At 44.1% G+C, this 22,361-nt stretch overlaps 1 protein-coding gene and 1 pseudogene across 1 annotated transcript in view; both read right to left on the minus strand.

Annotated features, from left to right (window-relative positions):
- The window catches only part of LOC146565071 (membrane-spanning 4-domains subfamily A member 15-like), a 31,362-nt gene extending 13,788 nt beyond the window's left edge, over nucleotides 1-17,574 (minus strand). The window contains exons 1-4 of the mRNA XM_085290455.1: nucleotides 17,443-17,574; nucleotides 17,246-17,353; nucleotides 14,107-14,163; nucleotides 12,749-12,916 (exon numbers count right to left, since the gene is read on the minus strand). Of these exons, the coding sequence (XP_085146581.1) occupies nucleotides 12,749-12,916; nucleotides 14,107-14,163; nucleotides 17,246-17,353; nucleotides 17,443-17,574 (465 nt within the window). The remainder of the gene's footprint in view (nucleotides 1-12,748; nucleotides 12,917-14,106; nucleotides 14,164-17,245; nucleotides 17,354-17,442) is intronic.
- A 1,627-nt stretch (nucleotides 17,575-19,201) lies between these two features.
- LOC146565072 (uncharacterized) lies at nucleotides 19,202-19,831 on the minus strand (annotated as a pseudogene).
- Between the last annotated feature and the right edge of the window lie 2,530 nt (nucleotides 19,832-22,361).

Below are 22,361 nucleotides of genomic sequence, written 5' to 3' on the forward strand. Positions count from 1 at the left end.
TTGAAGGATAAACCGCCCGCAGGGGCGCGCTGGGTGTTTTTTGTTTTTTTTATATATATATATATATATGGTATTCAGTTAACCTTCCCTATCCCTCCTAAAGGGAAAGAAGTCCAATTTAAAATTTTGAATAAAATTTACCCGACAAATAGACTCCTTGGTGATAGATTCAAAATAGAAACTGGTAATTGTGTATTTTGTGAAACAGAAGAGGAGGATTAACCATCTATTTTTTTGTGCAATTTTATACAAATATTTTGGTTGGATTTTCATACCTGGCTTTATATCTTTATATACATTGGGTGAATGTGCAGTAGTAGCAGCAAGCAGGTGAATTCTGTACATTAATATGAATATATATATATATATATATATATATATATATATATATATATATATATATATATATATATATAACACCCAGATGCCGACCAAAAAAAAAAAATCTTCCATGAGAGATTTTTATTGTAATTATGCACATTTTTGGTGTTATATATATATATAACACCCAGCACGCCCCTGCGGGCGGTTTATCCTTCAAGCTCGGGTCCTCTACCAGAGGCCTGGGAGCTTGAGGGTCCTGCGCAGTATCTTAGCTGTTCCCAGGACTGCGCTCTTCTGGACAGAGATCTCCGATGTTGTTCCCGGGATCTGCTGGAGCCACTCGCCTAGCTTGGGAGTCACCGCACCTAGTGCTCCGATTACCACGGGGACCACCGTTACCTTCACCCTCCACATCCTCTCGAGCTCTTCTCTGAGCCCTTGGTATTTCTCCAGCTTCTCGTGTTCCTTCTTCCTGATATTGCTGTCATTCGGAACCGCTACATCGATCACTACGGCCGCCTTCTTCTGTTTGTCTACCACCACTATGTCCGGTTGGTTAGCCACCACCATTTTGTCCGTCTGTATCTGGAAGTCCCACAGGATCTTAGCTCGGTCATTCTCCACCACCCTTGGGGCCATCTCCCATTTTGACCTCGGGACTTCCAGGTTATACTCGGCACAGATGTTCCTGTACACTATGCCGGCCACTTGGTTATGGCGTTCCATGTATGCCTTGCCTGCTAGCATCTTGCACCCTGCTGTTATGTGCTGGATTGTCTCTGGGGCATCTTTACACAGCCTGCACCTGGGGTCTTGCCTGGTGTGATAGACCCCAGCCTCTATGGATCTTGTGCTCAGAGCTTGTTCTTGTGCTGCCATGATTAGTGCCTCTGTGCTGTCTTTCAGTCCAGCTTTGTCCAGCCACTGGTAGGATTTCTGGATATCAGCCACCTCCTCTATCTGCCGGTGGTACATACCGTGCAGGGGCCTGTCCTTCCATGATGGTTCCTCGTCTCCCTCCTCTTTCTTGGGTTTCTGCTGCCTGAGGTATTCACTGAGCACTCGGTCAGTTGGGGCCATCTTCCCAATGTATTCTTGGATGTTCCTTGTCTCATCCTGGACTGTGGTGCTGACACTCACCAGTCCCCGGCCCCCTTCCTTCCGCTTAGCGTACAGCCTCAGGGTGCTGGACTTGGGGTGAAACCCTCCATGCATGGTAAGGAGCTTTCTTGTCTTTATGTCAGTGGCTTCTATCTCCTCCTTTGGCCAGCCTATTACCCCAGCAGGGTACCTGATCACGGGCAGGGCGTACGTGTTGATGGCCCGGATCTTGTTCTTACCATTCAGCTGACTCCTCAGGACTTGCCTGACCCTCTGCAGGTACTTGGTGGTTGCAGCTTTTCTAGCGGCCTCTTCATGGTTCCCATTTGCCTGCGGGATCCCCAGGTACTTGTAACTGTCCTCTATGTCTGCAATGTTGCCTTCTGGTAGTTCAATCCCCTCAGTTCTGACTACCTTCCCTCTCTTTGTTACCATCCGGCTACACTTCTCCAGTCCGAATGACATTCCAATGTCATTGCTGTATAGCCTGGTAATGTGGATCAGTGAATCGATGTCTCGTTCATTCTTGGCATACAGCTTGATGTGATCCATGTACAGGAGGTGGCTGACAACTGCTCCGTTCCGTAGTCTGTATCCGTAGCCAGTCTTGTTAATGATCTCACTGAGGGGGTTCAGGCCTATGCAGAACAGCAGTGGGGACAGAGCATCTCCTTGGTAGATCCCGCACTTGATGGTGACTTGTGCTATGGGCTTGGAGTTGGCCTCTAGTATTGTACGCCACATCCCCATTGAGTTCCTGATGAAGGCTCTTAGGGTCCCGTTGATCTTGTACAATTCTAGGCATTCCAGTATCCAGCTGTGGGGCATTGAGTCATAGGCCTTCTTGTAATCAATCCAGGCAGTGCACAGGTTGGTCAGTCTGGTCTTGCAGTCTCGGCTGATTGTTCTGTCTACCAGTAGCTGGTGTTTTGCGCCTCTGGTATTCTTGCCAATTCCTTTCTGTGTCCCGCTCATGTATTGACCCATGTGCCTGTTCATCTTAGCCGATATGATGCCTGACAGGAGCTTCCATGTAGTACTGAGGCAGGTTATTGGTCGGTAGTTGGAGGGGACCGGTCCCTTCTTGGGGATATATATATATATATATATATATATATATATATATATATATATATAACGTTCTTCCTCTACACCTCCCCCCTCTCCCAATTTTTTTGCACATGTCGAGGAGCGTGTCAGGCTAGATTTCACTGTGTGTTATACTTGTATAACTATGCATGTGACAAATAAAGAGCCTTGAACCTTGAACCTTGAACCAATCAGCCAGAGTTTCAGGTGTGTTCATTGTGAAACCTGGCCCCACCTTATCATGTGAATTCCTGAGGTCAGATGGCTCAGGATGTGAGTGGGCGTTAAGGCGTCTGGGAACCTGAACCTGAAAAGAGAGTATTAGCCAAAGGACTCAATTTTGCCATTTCTCCACAACAGTTGCCCATAGTGGACCTCATCACAGCCACAGAATCTGCCATACGGATTAATAAATTATCACAGACAGAAGCAGAGCAAATCAGGATGAAAGTCTCAGCCACCCTCTCCAGGGCCAAAGTCCCTCCATCCAACCTCACAATACAGGAAAAGAAGGCCGTCGTTTCCCTGAGCAAAGACCACAACATCACTGTTTTACCAGCTGATAAGGGAAGATGCACCGTGGTCCTAAAAACTACAGATTACCATACAAAGATCACTACTCTCCTCAGTGACAACAATACCTACGAAGCCCTAAAGCGAGACCCCACAAACAGCTACAAAAAGAAAGTTATAGCTTGCCTTCAAGACCTTGAAAAGGACAAAATTATTGACCGCCTTACATATCACAGCTTTACCCAGGGGATGCCATACCCTGCATCTACGGACTTCCTAAAATCCACAAGGAAGCTGTCCCACTCAGACCCATAGTCAGTAGCATAAACTCAGCCACTTATAACATTGCTAAACACCTTGCTACCATCCTTGCGCCTCTCGTGGGGAACACCCCACACCACATCAAGAACTCCACCGACTTCACCGACAAGGTCCAGAAACTTACCCTGGATCCAGATGAAACCATGGTGTCCTTTGATGTAGTCTTTCTCTTCACCTGCATACCCACCACGGAGGCCGTGGAGACTGTCAGAAAACGACTACAAGAAGACAGCTCCTTGGAGGACAGGACCAACTTCACACCCGATCAGATCTGCACACTGTTAGACCTCTGCCTCACCACTACATATTTCAAGTACAACGAGGGTTTCTACAGACAAAAACATGGCTGTGCCATGGGCTCCCCCGTGTCACCCATTTTCCAAGATGGCGCGGCCACGTCCAGACGCCTTACTGACTGCTCCGCTCCGACTATCCACTTTTCTTGTTTTTTACTTATTTTTTGCTCTGGTTTACATCCCAAAATCCTCTAGTCTTATAGTATACGACAGCGGATCACTTGTAAACATCGGTGCCAAGGTTGCACATCTAATCTCGGACACTTTTAAACCTGACCCTTCCTGGCCGCCAGAGATTCTACGCGGCGCGGAGAACAACAAAGGAGGGGCCGCTCATCCGAGGCGCAGAACAAAGAAGCGCCGGGGAAAACGCGCTGGTATTAGGAACAGACTGAGACAGCAGGCGCATCGCGCACCACTGCCCAGTATCCTACTGGCCAATGTACAATCCATGGAGAACAAGCTTGATGACCTAAGAGCAAGGGTCACCTTCCAACGTGACATGAGGGACTGCAACATTCTGTGCTTCACGGAGACATGGCTGACCCCCACCGTGCCGGACCAGGCCGTAACTCCGTCGGATTCATTCTTTGTGCTCCGCGCGGACAGAACGGCAGAGTCGAACAAAACCAAAGGTGGAGGAGTGTGTTTCATGGTAAACAGAAAGTGGTGTGATGCCAGGAGCATTTCTACTCTCTCCAGCGGCTGCTCGCCACATCTGGAGTTCCTGAGCATTAAGTGCCGCCCTTTCTATCTGCCCCGTGAGTTCACCTCAGTCATCGCCACGGCGGTCTACATCCCACCCCAAGCGGACACAGGTATGGCTTTGTCCGAATTACATGATGTGCTGAGCTCGCTTCAAAACAAGGACCCGGGCGCAGCCCTCATTGTAGCAGGAGACTTTAACAAAGCGAACCTCAGACAAGTCATGCCAAACTTTTACCAGCATGTCTCGTGTCCAACGAGAGGGGATCAGATTTTGGATCACTGCTACACGCCATACAAGCAGGGCTACAAAGCTGTCTCACACCCGGCTTTTGGGAAGTCTGACCACAACGCCATCTTCCTCATTCCCCAGTATAAACAAAGCATACGGAGGGAAGACGTGACCACGAAGGAAGTAAAACGGTGGACTGCCCAGTCAGAAGCTACGCTACAGGACGCACTCAACGACGTAGACTGGGACATGTTCAGAGCATGCGTAGTCGACATCAACGAGTTTACGGAAGTAGCAGTATGCTTCGTCAATATGCTAGCGGAGGAGATTATCCCCACTGCGAGAGTCACCACATTCCCAAACCAGAAACCGTGGATGGACAGATCGATCCGCACTGCAGTAAACGCCAGGACCGCCTCCTACAACGCGGGTCTCGCCACTGGCGATATGAGCGCCTATAAAGCAGCCTCATAAGGCGTGCGGCGCGCGGTGAGAGATGCCAAACACCGGTACCGGGAACGTGTGGAGTCCCGCTTCCACCAGGGCGACACACGGAGTATGTGGCATGGACTACGCACCATTACGGACTACAAAGCCAGGGACACTGCGCCGATCAACACCGACTCTGCATTCACCAACGAGCTGAATCGGTTCTACGCCCGTTTCGAGGTTAGCCAGGCGGCTAATGCTATCTACCGCCTGACTACCGAGGACAGTGACGTCATCAGCGAGAGACCGGTGACCAGCATCGCGGAGCATGACGTCCGAGCGGCACTGAGGAGAGTGAACACAAGGAAAGCGGCGGGGCCAGACGGCATCACCGGCCGTCTGCTGCGCTGCTGTGCTGACCAGCTAGCAGGTGTGTTCACTTACATCTTCAACGAGTCCCTGGCGAAGTCTGTGGTCCCCACATGCTTCAAAAGATCCACCATCATCCCTGTGCCCAAGAACAGCAAACCCTCATCCCTGAACGATTACCGGCCAGTTGCACTGACCTCGGTAGTAATGAAGGTGTTTGAGAGGCTGCTGAAGAACATCATCTCCTCCTCCATCCCAGACATCACAGATCCGCTGCAGTTTGCCTACAGATCCAACAGATCCACAGAGGATGCCATCGCCCACGTCCTACACACCACTCTCAGCCACGTGGACAAGAAACAGGGTAACTATGTGCGAATGCTGTTTGTTGATTACAGTTCAGCGTTTAACACAATAGTGCCCTGCAGACCGTTCACAAAGCTGAGGGATCTGGGACTTAACAGCCGTCTGTGTGCATGGGTGTTGGACTTCCTCACTGGCAGAACTCAGGTGGTGAGGGTGGGCAGGTGCTTCTCCAACAGCATCACCATCAACACAGGAGCACCTCAGGGATGTGTCCTCTCGCCACTGCTCTACTCCCTCTACACTTCAGACTGTGTGGCCACCCATGGCTCCAACACCATTGTGAAGTTTGCTGACGACACAGTGGTGTTGGGTGCCATCTCCAACAACGATGAGGCGGCCTACATGGATGAAGTGAAGAATCTGGCATCGTGGTGCCAGGACAACCACCTCCAGCTGAACGTCAGCAAGACCAAGGAGCTGGTGGTGGACTTCAGAAGGGGTCAGCACAGAGACTACAAGCCCATTATCATCAATGGAGCTCCAGTGGAGAGGGTGCAGTCCTTCAAGTATCTTGGTGTCCACATCTCCTCAGACCTGACATGGGCTGCCCACATTCAGGTCCAGACCAAAAAGGCTAGGCAGCGCCTGTACCACCATGACAACTGAGGAAGTTCAGGGTCTCTCCAAAGATCCTCAGGATTTTCTATACAGGCGCTGTGGAGAGCATCCTCACACAGAACATGACATCGTGGTTTGGGAACAGCTGTGTGAAGGACCAAAAAGCCCTCCAGAGAGTGATCCGTACAGCAGAACGCTGCTGCAGGATTGCTCTCCCCCCGCTTCAGGACACCTACACCAGGAGATGCCGGACTAGAGCAGCGCAGATACTGAAGGACCCGTCCCATCCTGGCAACAAACTGTTCCAACTTCTGCAATCTGGTAGAAGGTTCCGCATCTTCTGGGCAAGGACAGAGAGACTCAAGAGGAGCTTCTATCCCCAAGCCATCCGTGCCCTAAACACACACACCCGCCCTCTCACATCATCTATAATTGACTGAGACAGGACTCTTCCAGACACTAAACCAAGGCACAATGTACATTTCAATTCCTTTAATTTTAAATATGTTTATATTGTCTATCCTGTAAAATAGTCAGATGTCTATTCATATTAATGTACAGAATTCACCTGCTTGCTGCTACTACTGCACATTCACCCGAAACTCTGGCTGATTGGGACCCACACCCAGTTTCACACCTTGGCTCAGGCGATTAGAGGATCATCAGGGGTCCTTTTGTCCCTCTGTGGGGGGAAACTCCCACCGGGTTTATATCTGGGACTCTCCACCATTTGAGCTTAGAACTGAAGAAGCTTCTCGGATGAGAGGTGAAACGTCTTCAAGCAACTTAAAGAAGTCCAGACACTTTTCTTTGCAAGCTCCTTTGACTACGATGACCTGGATGACTGAGAACCTTCACTGGGTGCAGTTCCCCCCTCCAGGGGCAAGGGTACCTAGACCCGGTTTGTAGAGTACACTTGGGGAGTGTGATCGTGTGTACAGCGTCTCTTTATGTCTGTCTCCACGTTGGTTGAGTGTGGAGTAAGTGCATATGAGAGCATGAGGGTGGGAATGGATGTTTGTGTCTGTGTGTGCCTGTATGTCTGTGTCTATATGTCAGGTTGGGTGTCAGGCGCCACCTCTCTGGGGACACCTCAGGCCCTCCAAGGTATGGAGGCCTATCTCCACCCACCACCACTTCCCCTGCCAGTGGCGGACCCCCTCAGACATCGGTGCGTTGGTGGTTCTTTGTGTCCGGGGATGGGCGTCCAGGTACACACCGGCTCACTCCTTGGCGGCCGCTTATCGGGGCCTGGAGCCTGGGGCTCGCTTGGGCCACTTTGGAGGTGGGGTGCCCCCGGCCTCTCGGCCTGGGGCTCGGTCACTCAGGCACGGCTGGCTGCCGGCGGAGCTCACGGGCGCGTCACTGCAACTCCCCCTGGCTTCTGCTCCGCGGCTGCTGAGTGAGCCCTCATCTGGGACTCTCCTCAGCTCTTTCTGGGACAGTGGCGCGGCTGCCCCTCTGTGGGTCTTCCTTGGTCTCTTGTGTTCTGGGGGCCTCTGGATGTCTGGAGTTTTGATCTCCTCCATACCTGCTTCATGCCCTGGAGGACGGGGCTGTGGCCCCCCCACACCCTCTAGCAGATCATTACATGAAGGAACCTTTTAAAAAACAAGCGCGTCCATGCTCACAGGTGTACACACGGGTGATCACACCCACAAACTACACCCTTTTTGGCTCCTACCTCAAAGCACACTGTGTTCTGTTGATCTTATGTGCTGCACAATAATGTTTAATATTTAGTATTTACTGTCATATTCCCATATATCATTGTGATGTTGTTTATTCTATTACTCTTGTTCTCTTCTGCTTGCTTTCTTTTTTCTTTCTCAACAGGTGATCCAGGTGATTGATATATGCATTTTTTTTCTCTGCCCGTTCTGTTGGTTTTTGTCTTTTGCCCTTCTCCCCCGTCCCTCTTCTCAGCTGTTTCTCTTTCCCTCTTTCTTTCTCCCCTTCTTTCCCCCAGTCAAGTCTGTCCCGTATTCAGTAAGTGAAAATAAAATGAACAATAAAAGGTGAATCAAATGGACCATTACAGTAAGGCTGGGATGGTCCATTTGGTAAAGTAAATCCGTTGGGCATCTTTCTTTGCCTTTAGACAACAATTCTGATGCAAAAGAGCCAAACGGGACAGGCAAAAAAAAAAGAAAAACAAAAAACAAAAAAGAGAACCTTCACAGACATTATCTGAAATATTTACTTTTTCTAAGACTTTGTGATCTTTTGAAATTGTGATGCCCAAATATTTTACCTCCTTCTTCACCTCTATATCGTACAGTAATTGTGAATTACACTCCTTTAACGCCAATAGTTCACATTTATTTAAATTTAACTTTAAGCCTGAAGCTTTTGAGAATGTAGTGATTATTTGTTTTACCAGGGGAATCTGATGTTCATTTTTTAAGAGTAGTGTCATCCGCAAGTTGACTAATTATTAAAAAATTATCCATAATCTCAATTCCGGCAACGCTGCTGTTTTTAATTAGAATTGCGAACATCTCCACAACCATTATGAATAACAACGGAGAGCTTCCACACCCTTGCCTGATTCCTCTTTTGACGCTAAATCTTTTACCAGTGCCATAGCCTAACGACACAGAGCTGTTTATATCATTATATATTAAAAACCCACTTATTCAATCTTCCCTTTCCCTCTAGTTAATATTTCTTTTATGATTTCATATTATGCACTTTTATACTCATTTAAATTCTTGTTTGCTCTGTACCTGTTGCTTTCCTATGTATCAGTGACAGTTATCTGCTTGCATACTTAGTACTTGCTTTGGTCCTATTTCTATTATCCTCCTCCTATTCTCTATCTTACTTGTTATTATTATTATTATTATTATTATTATACAGTATATCTATTATCTTCCTAAATTTATCCCCAAATCCAAATAGAGTTAGTGTTTCTAAAATAAAAGGATGTTCTACTGAATCGAAAGCTTTATAAAAGTCCAAGAAAAGAATAAAACTGTCATCACTAATTAGATCATTGTAGTCCAGTAAGTCTAAAACCAATATGATATTATTATGAATGTTCCTGTCTTTCAGAAACCCTGATTGTGTCTCACTAATTAAACTTGAAACCCCTTGCTTAAGCCTTGTTGCAACTGAGCTAGAGAAAATTTTGTAATCTGTATTTAATAAAGTTATGGGCCTTAAGTTATCCAATTGTCGTTTATCTTTGTTTGGTTTGGTAATTAATGTAATTAATCCTTGTTTCATGCTAGACATCAATTCTCCCTTTTCAATACTGGCCAGTACAGCTTTGAATAAAATTTCTCTTAAGTCTTCCCCAAAAAATTGGAAGAAATTAACTGTAAGCCCATCTGGACCAGGGGATTTATTAAGTGCCATTTTCTTAACAGATGCATCTAACTCTTCAATTCTGAAGTCAGATTCACAAAATTCCTGAAACGATTCATCAATTTTAGGGATCAAATTATCTATTTGATCAAAAAAGACATCACAATCTGTATAAATTGGAACAGAATGTATAAATTTCATTCTCCAAAATTTTAGGGTCGTCACATTCAATGCCATCAATTAACAGAGAAGATATAAAATTTCTTTTCTGTCTGCTCTTTTCTAAATTAAAAAAATATGAGGAATTTCTTTCCCCCTCCTCAATCCACTTGGCCCATGAACGCACAAAAGCTCCTTCTGCTTTATTTAGGTAGAGCTGATCTAATTTAGTTTGCAACTCCATAAGTTTACTCCTTTCTTGGATATTTAGATCATCTTTACTACAGCAATAAGTAATTTCTTGGAATAATTTACATTCATATTCTCTTTGCTTTTGACTTATGTTTTTACTGAATTGAATACTAAATTCTCTAATTTTGAATTTAATGAATTCCCATTTACTGATATATCCTACAATTAGATGATCAGCCATAATATCTTTTATAATTTTTTTGACTATGTTGCAGTAGTCTTCATTTTGTAAAAGTTTGGCATTGAACTTCCAATAAGTTCTTTTATTTGATTGTCTAATTTCCGATTCTAAGCACAGTTCAATAAAGCAATGATCTGAAAGAGGTGCATTTGACATCAACAGTGTGGTTAAGAATGATGTCACTTCCTAGCCAATAGTCTATTCTAGACTTACAAGCTCCATTTGGTTTAAACCAGGAAAAGCTCTTAATTCCTGGATTTCTTACTCTCCAAATATCTGTCAAATTGTTGTTTATCAAAAAATCTATAATTAGGTTATTTTTTGTGGTCTACCTGTCCTTGGGGGCCATCTATCAGTCCATTCATCAGGAGTCATATTCCAATCACCACCCATTAAAATGTATTCTGTAGGGTATCGATCTTTAAGTTCAAAAATATTTGAAGTTATATCTTCTAACATAATTTTATTCTGACTTTCATTATTATATCCATAAACATTGACTAAAATGAAAAACAAACTTTCAACTCTCATTGCAGCAATCAACCAATGACCATTCAAGTCAGTCCGTTGTATTACAAGATCCCCAGGAAAGTTATTGAATAAAATCGCTACACCCCCCGACCTCGTTGAGCCATGGCTGAACAGGATTTTGCTGCCCCATTGGTTTGACCAAAAAGATACATCACTATCAGATAAATGAGTCTCTTGTAGAAAAATACAGTTTGATTTTTTACCTCTGCAGTACAAAAATAAGGCTTTTCTTTTAACAGATTCTCTTAAACCCCTAACATTTAAAGAACCAAAACAAATGTTAACATTCAACATGAACTATAGACAGAATATCACTCACCACGTGAGAAAAAGAAGAAAAAAAAAAGTACTAAATGCTGAGCTCCTCAGACCGCGAACAAGTTTCCACTATTTCAGTTTTTGTCATTTTTAGTTCTCCTGTCTTTCCTCAACTTTGCGTCCATCAATGAAGGCATGTGGACCACGACAGTAGGCTCGTTTACCCGCACGTCTTGCTTCCTCCACCAGAGGCCGTAGGCGCTGTCGATCTTGTATGTCCTCCTGCGGCAACATCTCCGCGAAGCTGATGCCTTCTTGCTTGCAGGTTGAAGAGTCTTTGGTGCGCCTCCACAATTCTTCTTTAATTCGCCTCTGTGTGAATAGAATAATGATGTTTCTGTTTCTGCCATCAACTCGTTTCCCTAAGCGGTGGACAATATCAACGGCCTCTTCTAAGTCCGAGTCAGGGGCAATCTTCTGAAGCGTTTGCAGAACCTTCACTCTAATGTTTTCATCTTTGTCTTCCTTCACCCCTTTCAGCTTTAAGCACCACCTCATTCAGTAGCGCTCTTGTTCTCTCACTCTTCTTTTCAAGTCTTCATTTTCTTTAAGCAGCTGTTCATTCGCATTTGCCAGTTTAACAACTTTCAGTTTGCGATCGACTATCTCTGCAGCATTAAACTCTACAGCCTTAATCAAGCTGGCAACCATAGCTGCACTTTGTCTGTTTTGTTCCTTGATATCTTCCAGTTGTACTTCAAATTTCTTCTTCCCAGAATGGCTTCAAAAATAGTTTTATTGGAGATATCATCTTCCTTCTCTGAAGATTTTGTTCTCTTCTCCTCTGGCGGTTGTTTTGATGGAGTTGGCGGCGCCGAGTCTGCTCCCCGTTCTCGCTTGTTTAGGCCCACGTTGGCAGCTTCAGTGCTAGCATAGCCATGGTCACTGACTTTAGCATGCGAAGACGTCTTAGCATTGGGGTTTGACGACACAAATTGCAGCTTTGCATTCTTAATAACCTTTTGGGCATCCATAGTTATAGTTCGAGTGGAAGGAGAATAAAGTAACTTAGCAAATTTTGCGGTCTTTCGGAGCTCCTGAAAAAACACAACTGTTCAAGCTGCCATCTAGATGGCACTGTCCTCTACAGGCATCTGGATAATTTAGTCATAACACTGGAGGGTAAAATAAATACTACATAAGAGGCCATGTTAGTGAACGCTGGGAAAGAAGACTGTAGTAAAAGTGATGATGGTTTTCTTTCACCTTGGTGCACCTAAGGCATGATTCAACCTGTTCAGTCATTCCAGTATGCAGGGATCATTTAGATGTTAGTACACTGTGACTGCATGAAATCCCTTTTTCTAATAACCAAATTCTATCCCTCCTTTATCAAACATACATTTCAGCTCTTACACAGAATAACAGGGCTGCTTCTGCGCCACACAACCACTGAGTGACGTCTGTCCTTCAGATGCCCTGTTAGCTGCTGCTTTTTACATGGATGTTACTGGCAGCAGGTCTGTAGTTTTCTAAATCAGAACGATGTTCAATGCTCCTCTGATTCTCCTGTCTTTAAAAACTCCCTCATCTGAACACAGAGCACTGAAGCGCTTTCTGAGAATCTGGTACCTGCAGAGGAGGTGTGACCACAATCAAGATCCACCCCCCAAAATCCTTCAGCAGCTTTGATCGAGAGGCTGAAATCAGACGTGTAGAAGATTTTGTACAATATAAAACAAAATGTCTTACCATTTCATAGTTGTGAGTGAATGACCAGTCGGGGGTACTGGTGTTCAAGTAAGAGCTACCATAATAATGATAAGCATAATGTGGCCAAAAGGCTTCCAGGATGTAGATGATGATGGCAGCAGCTGAAGTAACTGCAGCAATAACATTGGCTCCCAGAGCGCCTCTCACCTGCAGAGCACAAAACGGGTCAGCACACCTGGAAAACCTGGCAGCACCTGAAAGGCAGATTAAACCTGTAGAAACTGCAGCTCACCAGAGTCACGGGACAGTGTGGAGACTAGTTTTAGAACAGATGTTAGAGAATATTTAATCCTGAAAAAAGTACATTTAACCACTTTATTTAACATTGATTATAGACCTGTGTCCTAATGATGGGACAGCTTTCCTTTCTGCTTCACATTAACTTTATAAATACAGAAATGGAGCTCTTTTCCAACCTGACTAAACAGAACTTTTAATCGTTTTCCTCTCAGTCACACTTTGATGCTGTCAGTCTGCTAATATTGTACTTTCATCTGACTGTGACCTGCCCGTGGTATACTCCATCTCTCACCCTATGAGAGCTGGCAAGGGCACAGCCTTGACTCTGAATTAGAGAAACGAGTTTGAAGCCTAATCTTGAAAGTAGAGATAGTGTCTGTCTCCTGAATCCAAACTGGAAGCTGGTTCCACAGAAGAGGGGCCTGAAAACTGAAGGCTCTGCCTCCCATTCTACTTTTAAATACTCTAGGAACAACAAGTAGGCCTGCAGAGCGAGAGCGAAGTGCTCTAATAGGGTGATATGGTACTACAAGGTCATTAAGATAAGATGGGGCCTGATTATTTAAGACCTTGTATGTGAGGAGCAGGATTTTGAATTCTGGATTTAACAGGAAGCCAAAACAGGAGAAATCTGCTCTCTTTCTAGTCCCTGTCAGGACTCTTGCTGCAGCATTTTGGATTAACTGAAGGCTTTTAATGAGTTCTTTCCACACAAAGAGCAGGTCATAGTTTGGTTTCCCATCACTGTACCATCAAAGACCAGAGGTTTATCCACAATGCTCATATGAAAAAAGAAAAAAAAGGTGCTTGCCAACTGTATCTACAAGATGAAAGTAATGTAAAGGAAGGATCCACATATTAATGGATATTAATTGACAGATGAAGTGCTGTATGACAGCACTGTGTGAGATGAAAAGAGAGAGATCACTTTACTTTGGTAAAGGTACTGTGCTGTCAGTAGATCTATTCATGTTTCTGTATCTTTCATGTGAATATACTTATAGCTGGACTTTATAACCTGGATTTATTTGTCCAGTTAATAACATGAGCTAGATAACAGAAAGCTATGCTGCTATGTTGGATATTTTTAGACTCACCAGACAACAATTAAGGGATTTCCCAGCCGATACAGTCACAGATCCAGCTAAGACAAACTGCAAGAGACCACAAACAGGGTGCCATGTTAGCACAGATAGGTGGTGCCTAACGCTACCTTACATGTCCCAGTTTAACTAATTGGTGTGTGTTATCTGGCTTCATGGACAGATAGAGCTGGGTGTCATTTGCATAGCAGTGTAAATGTATGCTATGTCTTCTAATGATGCTGCCTAAGGGAAGCATGTATAATGTGAACAGAATTGGTCCTAGCACTGAACCCTGTGGAACTCCATAATTTATATATATAATTACTTTCAGAAAGACATCTACTTTGATAAAGTCTACTCTCCACTGCTGTGTAATCAATTATTGTAAATGTAAATGTTATCAGGAAATGATCAGACAGGAGAGGGTTTTCAGGAAACACTGTTAAATGTTCAGTTTCTATGCCATATGTTAAAACAAGATCTAGAGTGTGATTAAAGTGGTGGGTGGGTTCTTTTACATTTTGAGAGATGCCAATTGAGTCTAATAACAGATTAAATGCCATGTTGAGGCTGTCATTTTTAGCATCTACATGGATGTTAAAATCACCCACAATAATTATTTTATCTGAGCTCAGAACTAAATCAGATATAAAGTCTGAGAAATCAGACAGAAACTCTGTGTAAGGCCCAGGTGGACGATAGATGATAACAAGTAAGACTGGTTTCTGAGTTTACAGCTGGGGTGGACGAGGCGAAGCATCAGGCTTTCAAATGAATTAAAAGTCTGTCTGGGTCTTTGGTTGATTAATAGGCTGGTGTGAAAAATTGCTGCCACACCTCCCCCTCGGCCTGTGCTTCGAGGTTTCTGGTAGTTAGAATGACTCGGGGGTGTTGATTCATTTAAACTAACATAATCATCCTGCTGCAACCAGGTTTCTGTAAGGCAGAGTAAATCAATTTGTTGATCAATTATTAAGTCATGTACTAACAGAGACTTGGAGGAGAGAGACCTAATATTTAATCATCCACATTTCACTGTTTTACTCTTTGGTTCAGATGTGGATACTGTATTGTTCTTTCTTTGTGATTGTTTATGTTTAAGTTGTTTGTTGCTGGTTTTTAGTTTGTTTTTTTGTCTTTTTGGGAGCTGACACAGTCTCTATGGAGATGGGTTTTTGGGGGGTAGCAGGAGGAGAGAAGCTGCAAAGAGGCGTGTAAAACTGCAACTCTGCTTCCTGGTCCCAACTCTGGATAGGCATATTTAAAGTAAATCTCACTGCAATGAATGAGCTTTAATGGTGATACTCGGGAATTGAATAATACAAAATACAAAAACTCAAGCAAGGAAGGAACTAGGAAACTCAGAAACTACAGGGGAAACATGGACAACGGGGGGGGGGGGGGGGGGAGTGCATGCAGGATGAGGGAACACATGATAAAGAAGAGAGGGAGACTAAGCATTATACATGGACAGCTACAGAGGGAGAGGAAACAGGTGGGAGCACAGCTGACACTGATCATAGTGAAGGAGACAAGGGCTGTGTCCCAATTCAGCGACCATACAGTAGTCTGCGAAGTGTGGGTACTACGAACTGCGAGAAGTGCCGAAGTGAGAGGCTTGTAAAATGGGACGGTCTGGCCTTTGTCGCGCTGCTCAGGTTGCCTAGCAACCATGATACTAACCGCGAGAAACGTTTCATACAGCCTTGTGTGACAGAAATGAAGGAGAAAAATGTCTTTTGTTCTTTCATTTTTTTATGAGATCATTTTGATTAGCTGAGTATCTGAGGCTGAGACCACGGGACTGTAAAAATGATTGTTGGGCTTCATTTCTGTGCTGAACAGTCATTTAAGATTAGCTAGTAAATAACAATTAGCTGATGTTGTTCATGAGACTAAAGTCATCTCACTTTGGTAATGTAAATATAATATGGCCAGTATTATATTTAGTATTAGATTATTATGATATAGTACAGCAGTGAGCTTCAGTAAAGGTTTCTGAATATTAAACTTGTTTCTGGCTTTCATAGTTTGGGAGAAGTTGTGGAGGAAGTATTTTTGCATTTGGCACCTTGCACCGGGCGCTTGGGAATCCACTGCTGTGTATGTCACCTTTGCTCTTGTAAAAAAATTCATTGCTTAATGAACATGGGATGAGGGAGAACACAGAAAACGAACGATGAGACTGAGAGAAGATGAGACAGAGGGAGAAAAACTAGACACAAAAACACAGAGGGACAGAAGGTTACCAAAATATAACAGGAAAACTCAAGCACTGAGACAGGGAGTTAAAGATGCAAAGATCAAAGTGGTAAATCATGAGGACGACTGCACATGGAAGACGGAGTAGGAAGAGAATGCTCCAGAGAGCTAACCAACCATTTCCAAAAACCAAAACAATCATGAATTAACAGGGTACCAGTACCATGACAGATTAGGGGTTGCCTGATTGTGGCGGGGGGTTGTCTTGGATATTATAAGGTGTTTACCTCACAGTATAAAGCAGCTTGAAGCAAATTAACACACATGCTGGAGTAATTTTTGAAGTTTGCTCAGAGGTAACAACAGAAGCGCTGGACTATTTGTCTGACCTTTAGCAGCTTTATTCACCCTTCAGGGCCCTTCAATCAAGTGATCATTTGCTTACCTTACACACGTCTAGAATGGTTCATAGAGGGGATCAGGCATTTGTGGTGTGGCGCCGAAAATGTGGAATGATCTACCTCTCCACATTAGAAAAGCAACTGTCACTCTTTTTAAATCCCATCTTATGACATATTTTTTCTCTTTGGCTTTCTATACTGCATGAGAGTTACCATTTTTTTATTCGAATGTTCTTACCTGTTTGATGATGTTAATGTCATTGTTTAATTATTCTGTTGTACAGCACTTTGGTGAACTCTGTGTTGTTTTAAATGCGCTTTATAAATAAATGAAATGAAATCTGTTTGTTCATGCAAAATCACTGAAATTAGTTCAGAAATTTCAACAGGAGGGAAGAAGTCCTGTTTAGCCGATTTCCCACGATGTTGTTTAGTATCCGTTCTTAAAGGTGATGCATTTTCTGTGTTTGGTAGTGAGTTTGGTCATAAAACCTCAGAATTGTAAAGTGACAGCAGAGAAAAGACCAACAGAGTCTCAGCACACTTACAGACAGAGATCCCCACAAGAAGACACCGCTATAAATCTCCAAATCAGAGTGTGGAAGCACGATGATCCCAAACAGGAGGAGCAGCAGGCCAACCATGATCTGCACCGTCTGTGGGTACAACCGTACGCACCACACAGATGCTTTACTGCAAACACTGTGTACTATTACTGTGATTCTGAGCAGTTACAGAGTCTCACCCCCAGGGCCTCCGGTCGTCCTTGGCTGAACTTGGTCTTCTGTGGAGTGTTTTGTGGCTCAGTAGCGGGGATCACGTGGGTGACCACGAAGACGCTGCCCACCGTCCCTGCTGCAGATGTAGATGCTGACATGTTTGAGCTGAAGTGATAGAAGCTGCTGTGGGCTGCTGCTTTGTATTTGAGCTCACAGCTAATGATTAAATCCGGACTGCTTCCTGCTTCCTCCTCAATTCCCCTTCACGAAAACACAGCATGTGTTTTCATGAGAAGGAGGAAATTTAGCCCTGAAAAATTAAGCTGACTTTGACCTTCATGCTTCAGCTCCCTGCAAAAATTCATCTTCCTCTTTTTGGTCTGGCTGCTGTTAAACATTTCTAGTTAATGACTTATAGCCCTCCTGCTGTGAGCACCATAATGGATGAATGAGATCTTGTATTTATCCACAAAGCACATATAGACCAGATGGGCCAGTTCCTTTTCAGACTCTTCTTAGATCCTCAGAGTCAGGCTTCTTTGGTACCTGTAACATGTAACATCTCTCAGTATGTGGATCTGTTTTCTTTGTTAGAATCGGTCAGACCATTGCTGATCAAACTGAACATGCCAGACTTTGCTAAGAAAGTCTCCAAAACCAGATCAGCCAGACAAGCCAACAATGATGGAAACTTGTTAAAATGATCCATGATAGAAGAAAGGTAAATAGAAATAGGACCAAAGCAAGTACTAGGTATGCAAGCAGATCACTGTCACTGAGGCATAGGAGAAGCAGCAGATACACAGACAGACTTAAAATAAGCATAAAAGTACATAATGTAGAATCACAAGTGAAATGTTAACTAGAAGGAAAGGCAAGATTGAATAAGCGGGTCTTTAGTCGTGATTTAAACAGTGTAATAAGGTCAGAGGCGCGGATAGCGAGAGCGAGGTTATTCCACAGTACCGGGGCAGCCAGAGCAAACGCACCGTCACCCCGAGACTTCAGCCGAGATCTAGGTTGCGTCATAAATCAGATCAAATCAAATCACTTTTATTGTCACATCACATGTGCAGGTACACTGGTACAGTAAATGCGAGTGAAATTCTTGAGTGCAAGCTTCACAAGCAACAGAGGTGTCTAAAAATAAAATAACATGATGAGATGATGATGAGATGAGATAGCCCTTATTTGTCATTTGCAGGTCTTTTGCCCACAACCGAGATGACAGACCTTGCCGACCGTACATACAATACACAAACATCACATTGGGGAGACAGGTCAGGCCAGGTAGCGAGGAAAAAAACATCGAAATGTGTAACACAGAAGGATAATACAGGAATGCACAGATATCAACACACCACAGCACAATAAACACAGACAGCAACATGGGAAAGAGTTCCAGTGTGTACATCTGATCTGGGACCGCTGCAATCTTTCGACTGCGCCTCCAGCTGACCCGATGTCCACGTTGGAGGTGGCGTTGGATCCGGGGTAGGGAGGGTGATGCGTCAGTGAGTGCTTATCAGTATCAGTATATGTATGTGTGTGCGTGTCCATAGTTCAGCTGAGACAGTGTCCTTCGCCCTGCCAGGCTAAGTAAACAGTCTTCCAGCCAACTCAGGTGGCCTTGCATGGGATGGGAAGGAACAGACTCAACACAGTCGTCATCAGGGAGTTGTTGTTCTGCTCCAGCCTTGAGCCCGCAGCTGGCGCTGTAGGGGTAGCTGGATTATGATGGTGATTTTTCTTTTGCAACACCTCATGAGAATTTCAAGCTGTTCTTTAACACTCCGACACTGGTCTCTCAATCTCCCGTTGGAGAACCGCGGGCTTCCCCATTATGGTATCAAACTTGCATTCTGTGGTCTTGTCATTCTTTTGCTCAGAGAGCCGATTCTGAGAACTCACGACTGCAGTGAGCTGTTCCACGATGTAATCCAACTTTCACTCAAAGGTGTTATTCTGAGCAGGCCTCTCCTTGATGTAACCCAATATACGCTCGGAGGTGTTATTCTGAGTATTCACGGCAGCCGTAAGCGTCTCCAAGGTCTTAACCGTGCTGCTCTCAATGAGCCCGTTCTGAGAAGTCGCGCCTCGTCCCATCATTTCAATCCCAGCGGGCAGCCTTGGGGGGGTTTGAACAGCCAGTTCCGCTCTCTTAATTCTCCGATAAGCCAGGGCCAAGCCAGCTCCGATCAGCAAGAACCCTGTTATCATGGTTCCGAATAGATAGATATCTTCAGCGTCCTCGATCGACAGTCCCGCCAGGCACACAACCCTCCATTTCTGCCACCCGTCCATCGTGTATCCGGCAGGGAAAGTCCCTCCAGGGCACTCGGGCTCTTCCAAGCCCAGACTTCTCGTTGAGAAAAGGGTGTCAATAGCATTCAGAGACCAGTTGATCAAATCCATAATTCTCTTTAGGTTTTAGAAACAGACTGTGAGAGACTGTTCCAGGGAAAGTAATACAAAAAACACGAGACTAGAGAAGGACATAGAGCTAAGCAGGGAACAAGCAAGCAAAATATAAGATGGGTAAATCTGAGAGTTATATGAATAAATATATGTACAATATAAGAGTGTGTGCACATTACTGAATGTGTATACTAAATATATATATGTACGTGTGTGTGTGTGTATACATATATACATATGTATATATACATATGTAAGCGGTGCTGTTGCCGTACCAGGTGGTGATGCATCCAGTGAGGATGCTCTCAATGGCACAGTGATAGAAGGTCCTGAGGATGCGGGGGCTCATGCCGAATCTTTTCAGTCTCCTGAGAAAGAAGAGGCGCTGCTGCGCCTTCTTCACTGTTTTGTTTGTGTGTACTGACCACGTAAGATCCTCAGCCAGATGTACTCCAAGGAACCGGAAGCTGCTCACTCTCTCCACAGCAGCGCCGTTGATGGTGATGGGGGTGTGTACTTCTCTGCACCTCCGGAAGTCCACTATCAACTCCTTTGTCTTTGTGACATTGAGGGTGAGATGGTTGTCTTGACACCAGTGGGTCACAAGTATTTGAGTAGCAGATCTAAGTGTTCTAGCAGGAATATGTGGTCTGAGAAGTTCACTAAGATAACTCGGCGCTAATTTATTAATATTTTTGAATGTAAGCAGCAATATTTTAAATTGAATACGGGACTTGCTATGCTATCCAGCAATACACCCAAGTTACTGTCATAGTCACAGGAAGAGCTAGCAAAGGGACCCAAAGCAGCATGAAGTTGGACATGAGGGATATTACTGTCGAACACCACGATCTCAGTCTTCTTAATGTTTAAAACAAGGGACTTACTCAGGAACCATTCTTTGACCTCACACTGCATTCTTGAAAGTAGTGCAGAGACACAGCAAGGTCATCAGTAAATTCAAAATAGATCTGTATGTCATCGGCGTAACAGGAAAAGGTGATATTGTATTTTTCAAAGATTGCGCCTAGAGGGATCAAATACAATGAAAAAGAATAGGGCCTAAAACTGATCCGTGAGGCACACCGCAAAAGGCCGGTGCAGAGGAAGAGGAGAAGGTGCTTAAGTTAACCGAAAAAGACCTGTCAGCGAGGTATGATTTAAACCAGTCAAGGGCAGTGCCTCTAATATCCTCAGTGAGACAAGTCTTAATAATAAGATGCTATGGTCCACCATATCAAAAGCCGAAGAGAGGTCCAATAAAACTAGGACCATAGAGCGTCCAGTATCAGTAATACATGCATATACAAAAAAAACGATGTCTAACGAAGATCTCAAGAGGACCTCAAAGGCTGACTTAATAAAATTATTCAGAGCTTTTACTTCACTCAAAGCTTCCTCTTGTTTTTCAGGAAACCTCTAATCAAGTACGTCCCCACACAGAGCTCTGAGAACATCTGTAGTTCATTGTTTCTGCAGAGTAGAGACACAAAAAGGAAGAAGCTCCTGAGCTCTAAAAGGGCTTTTTGGTAAACTGAAGGAATTCCTTGGTGACCTGGTGTACAACTGTAACCGCATATGGTAAATGGACTAGTTCTTATATAGCGCTTTTCCACTCTTCTGAGCACTCAAAGCGCTTTACACAACTTGTGCATTCACCCATTCACACAAGCACAACTGACATTCACACACATTCATACTCCTGAAATGTGCTCCATAAATCAGAGTTTAAATATTTGCTTATATGTAGGAGGAAATACTAGCTGCTGTTTCTGCTCCACAGTTAATCCTTTTAAATATGCACAGTGAGTTAAAGCTGGCTCTATATTCAGGTCAGCAGCCACGCATGCTGGTCACATAGTTTCATAAGAGGAAGCATCGAATCTAAATTATTTTTAACAGTTGAGCAGCTTCGTGGAAATTCAGTGATGTCAAGTCCAAACATGTTTGTGCAGTCAGATGTTTTTCTAGAATATTAAAGACTTCACACAAACTTTGTGTTATTGTAAAAATGAAAACAAACCACTCACTTCATCGCTTTTATTTCAGTCCAAGGTTGGTTTCAACACTTGAAAACATACAGAAAAGCTACTCTGTGATGACTGAATGACCTGATTTACCCATTTATGTATTTACAACAAGTAAAAGTCCCTGGATGCTTCCTAAAGTACTTAAATAAACCTCAAAGGCAAAACAATACAAAGATTCAGTCATGTGACAAAATGATGAATTCCTGTTGAGTAGCGTTTCAGCGCTACACATCACAAATACTTGGAAACGAGTCAAAAGTTTCCTCATACACCCAAAGTGTCAAACATAAAAGTACTCCTTATGTAGCAGAGTCCTTTTTCAGAGTTAGCAACAGTCTTTGGCATTGTGACCAAGGTCATCTTCATTCCTTAACCACAGAAACATACATGAGTGATTTTCATATTTATATTACAGCAAACAGTACTCATACAAAGGTCTGTTATGCTGTTGATTATTTGGTTACAGGTTTTTCTTGTGAGCGGTCTTCCAGCTGGTG

Source organism: Mchenga conophoros, linkage group LG11 (assembly GCF_057382185.1).
Source record: "Mchenga conophoros isolate Kocher_MC1m ecotype Shallow Benthic linkage group LG11, M_conophoros_male_GT1.1, whole genome shotgun sequence".
Taxonomy (NCBI): domain Eukaryota; kingdom Metazoa; phylum Chordata; class Actinopteri; order Cichliformes; family Cichlidae; genus Mchenga; species Mchenga conophoros.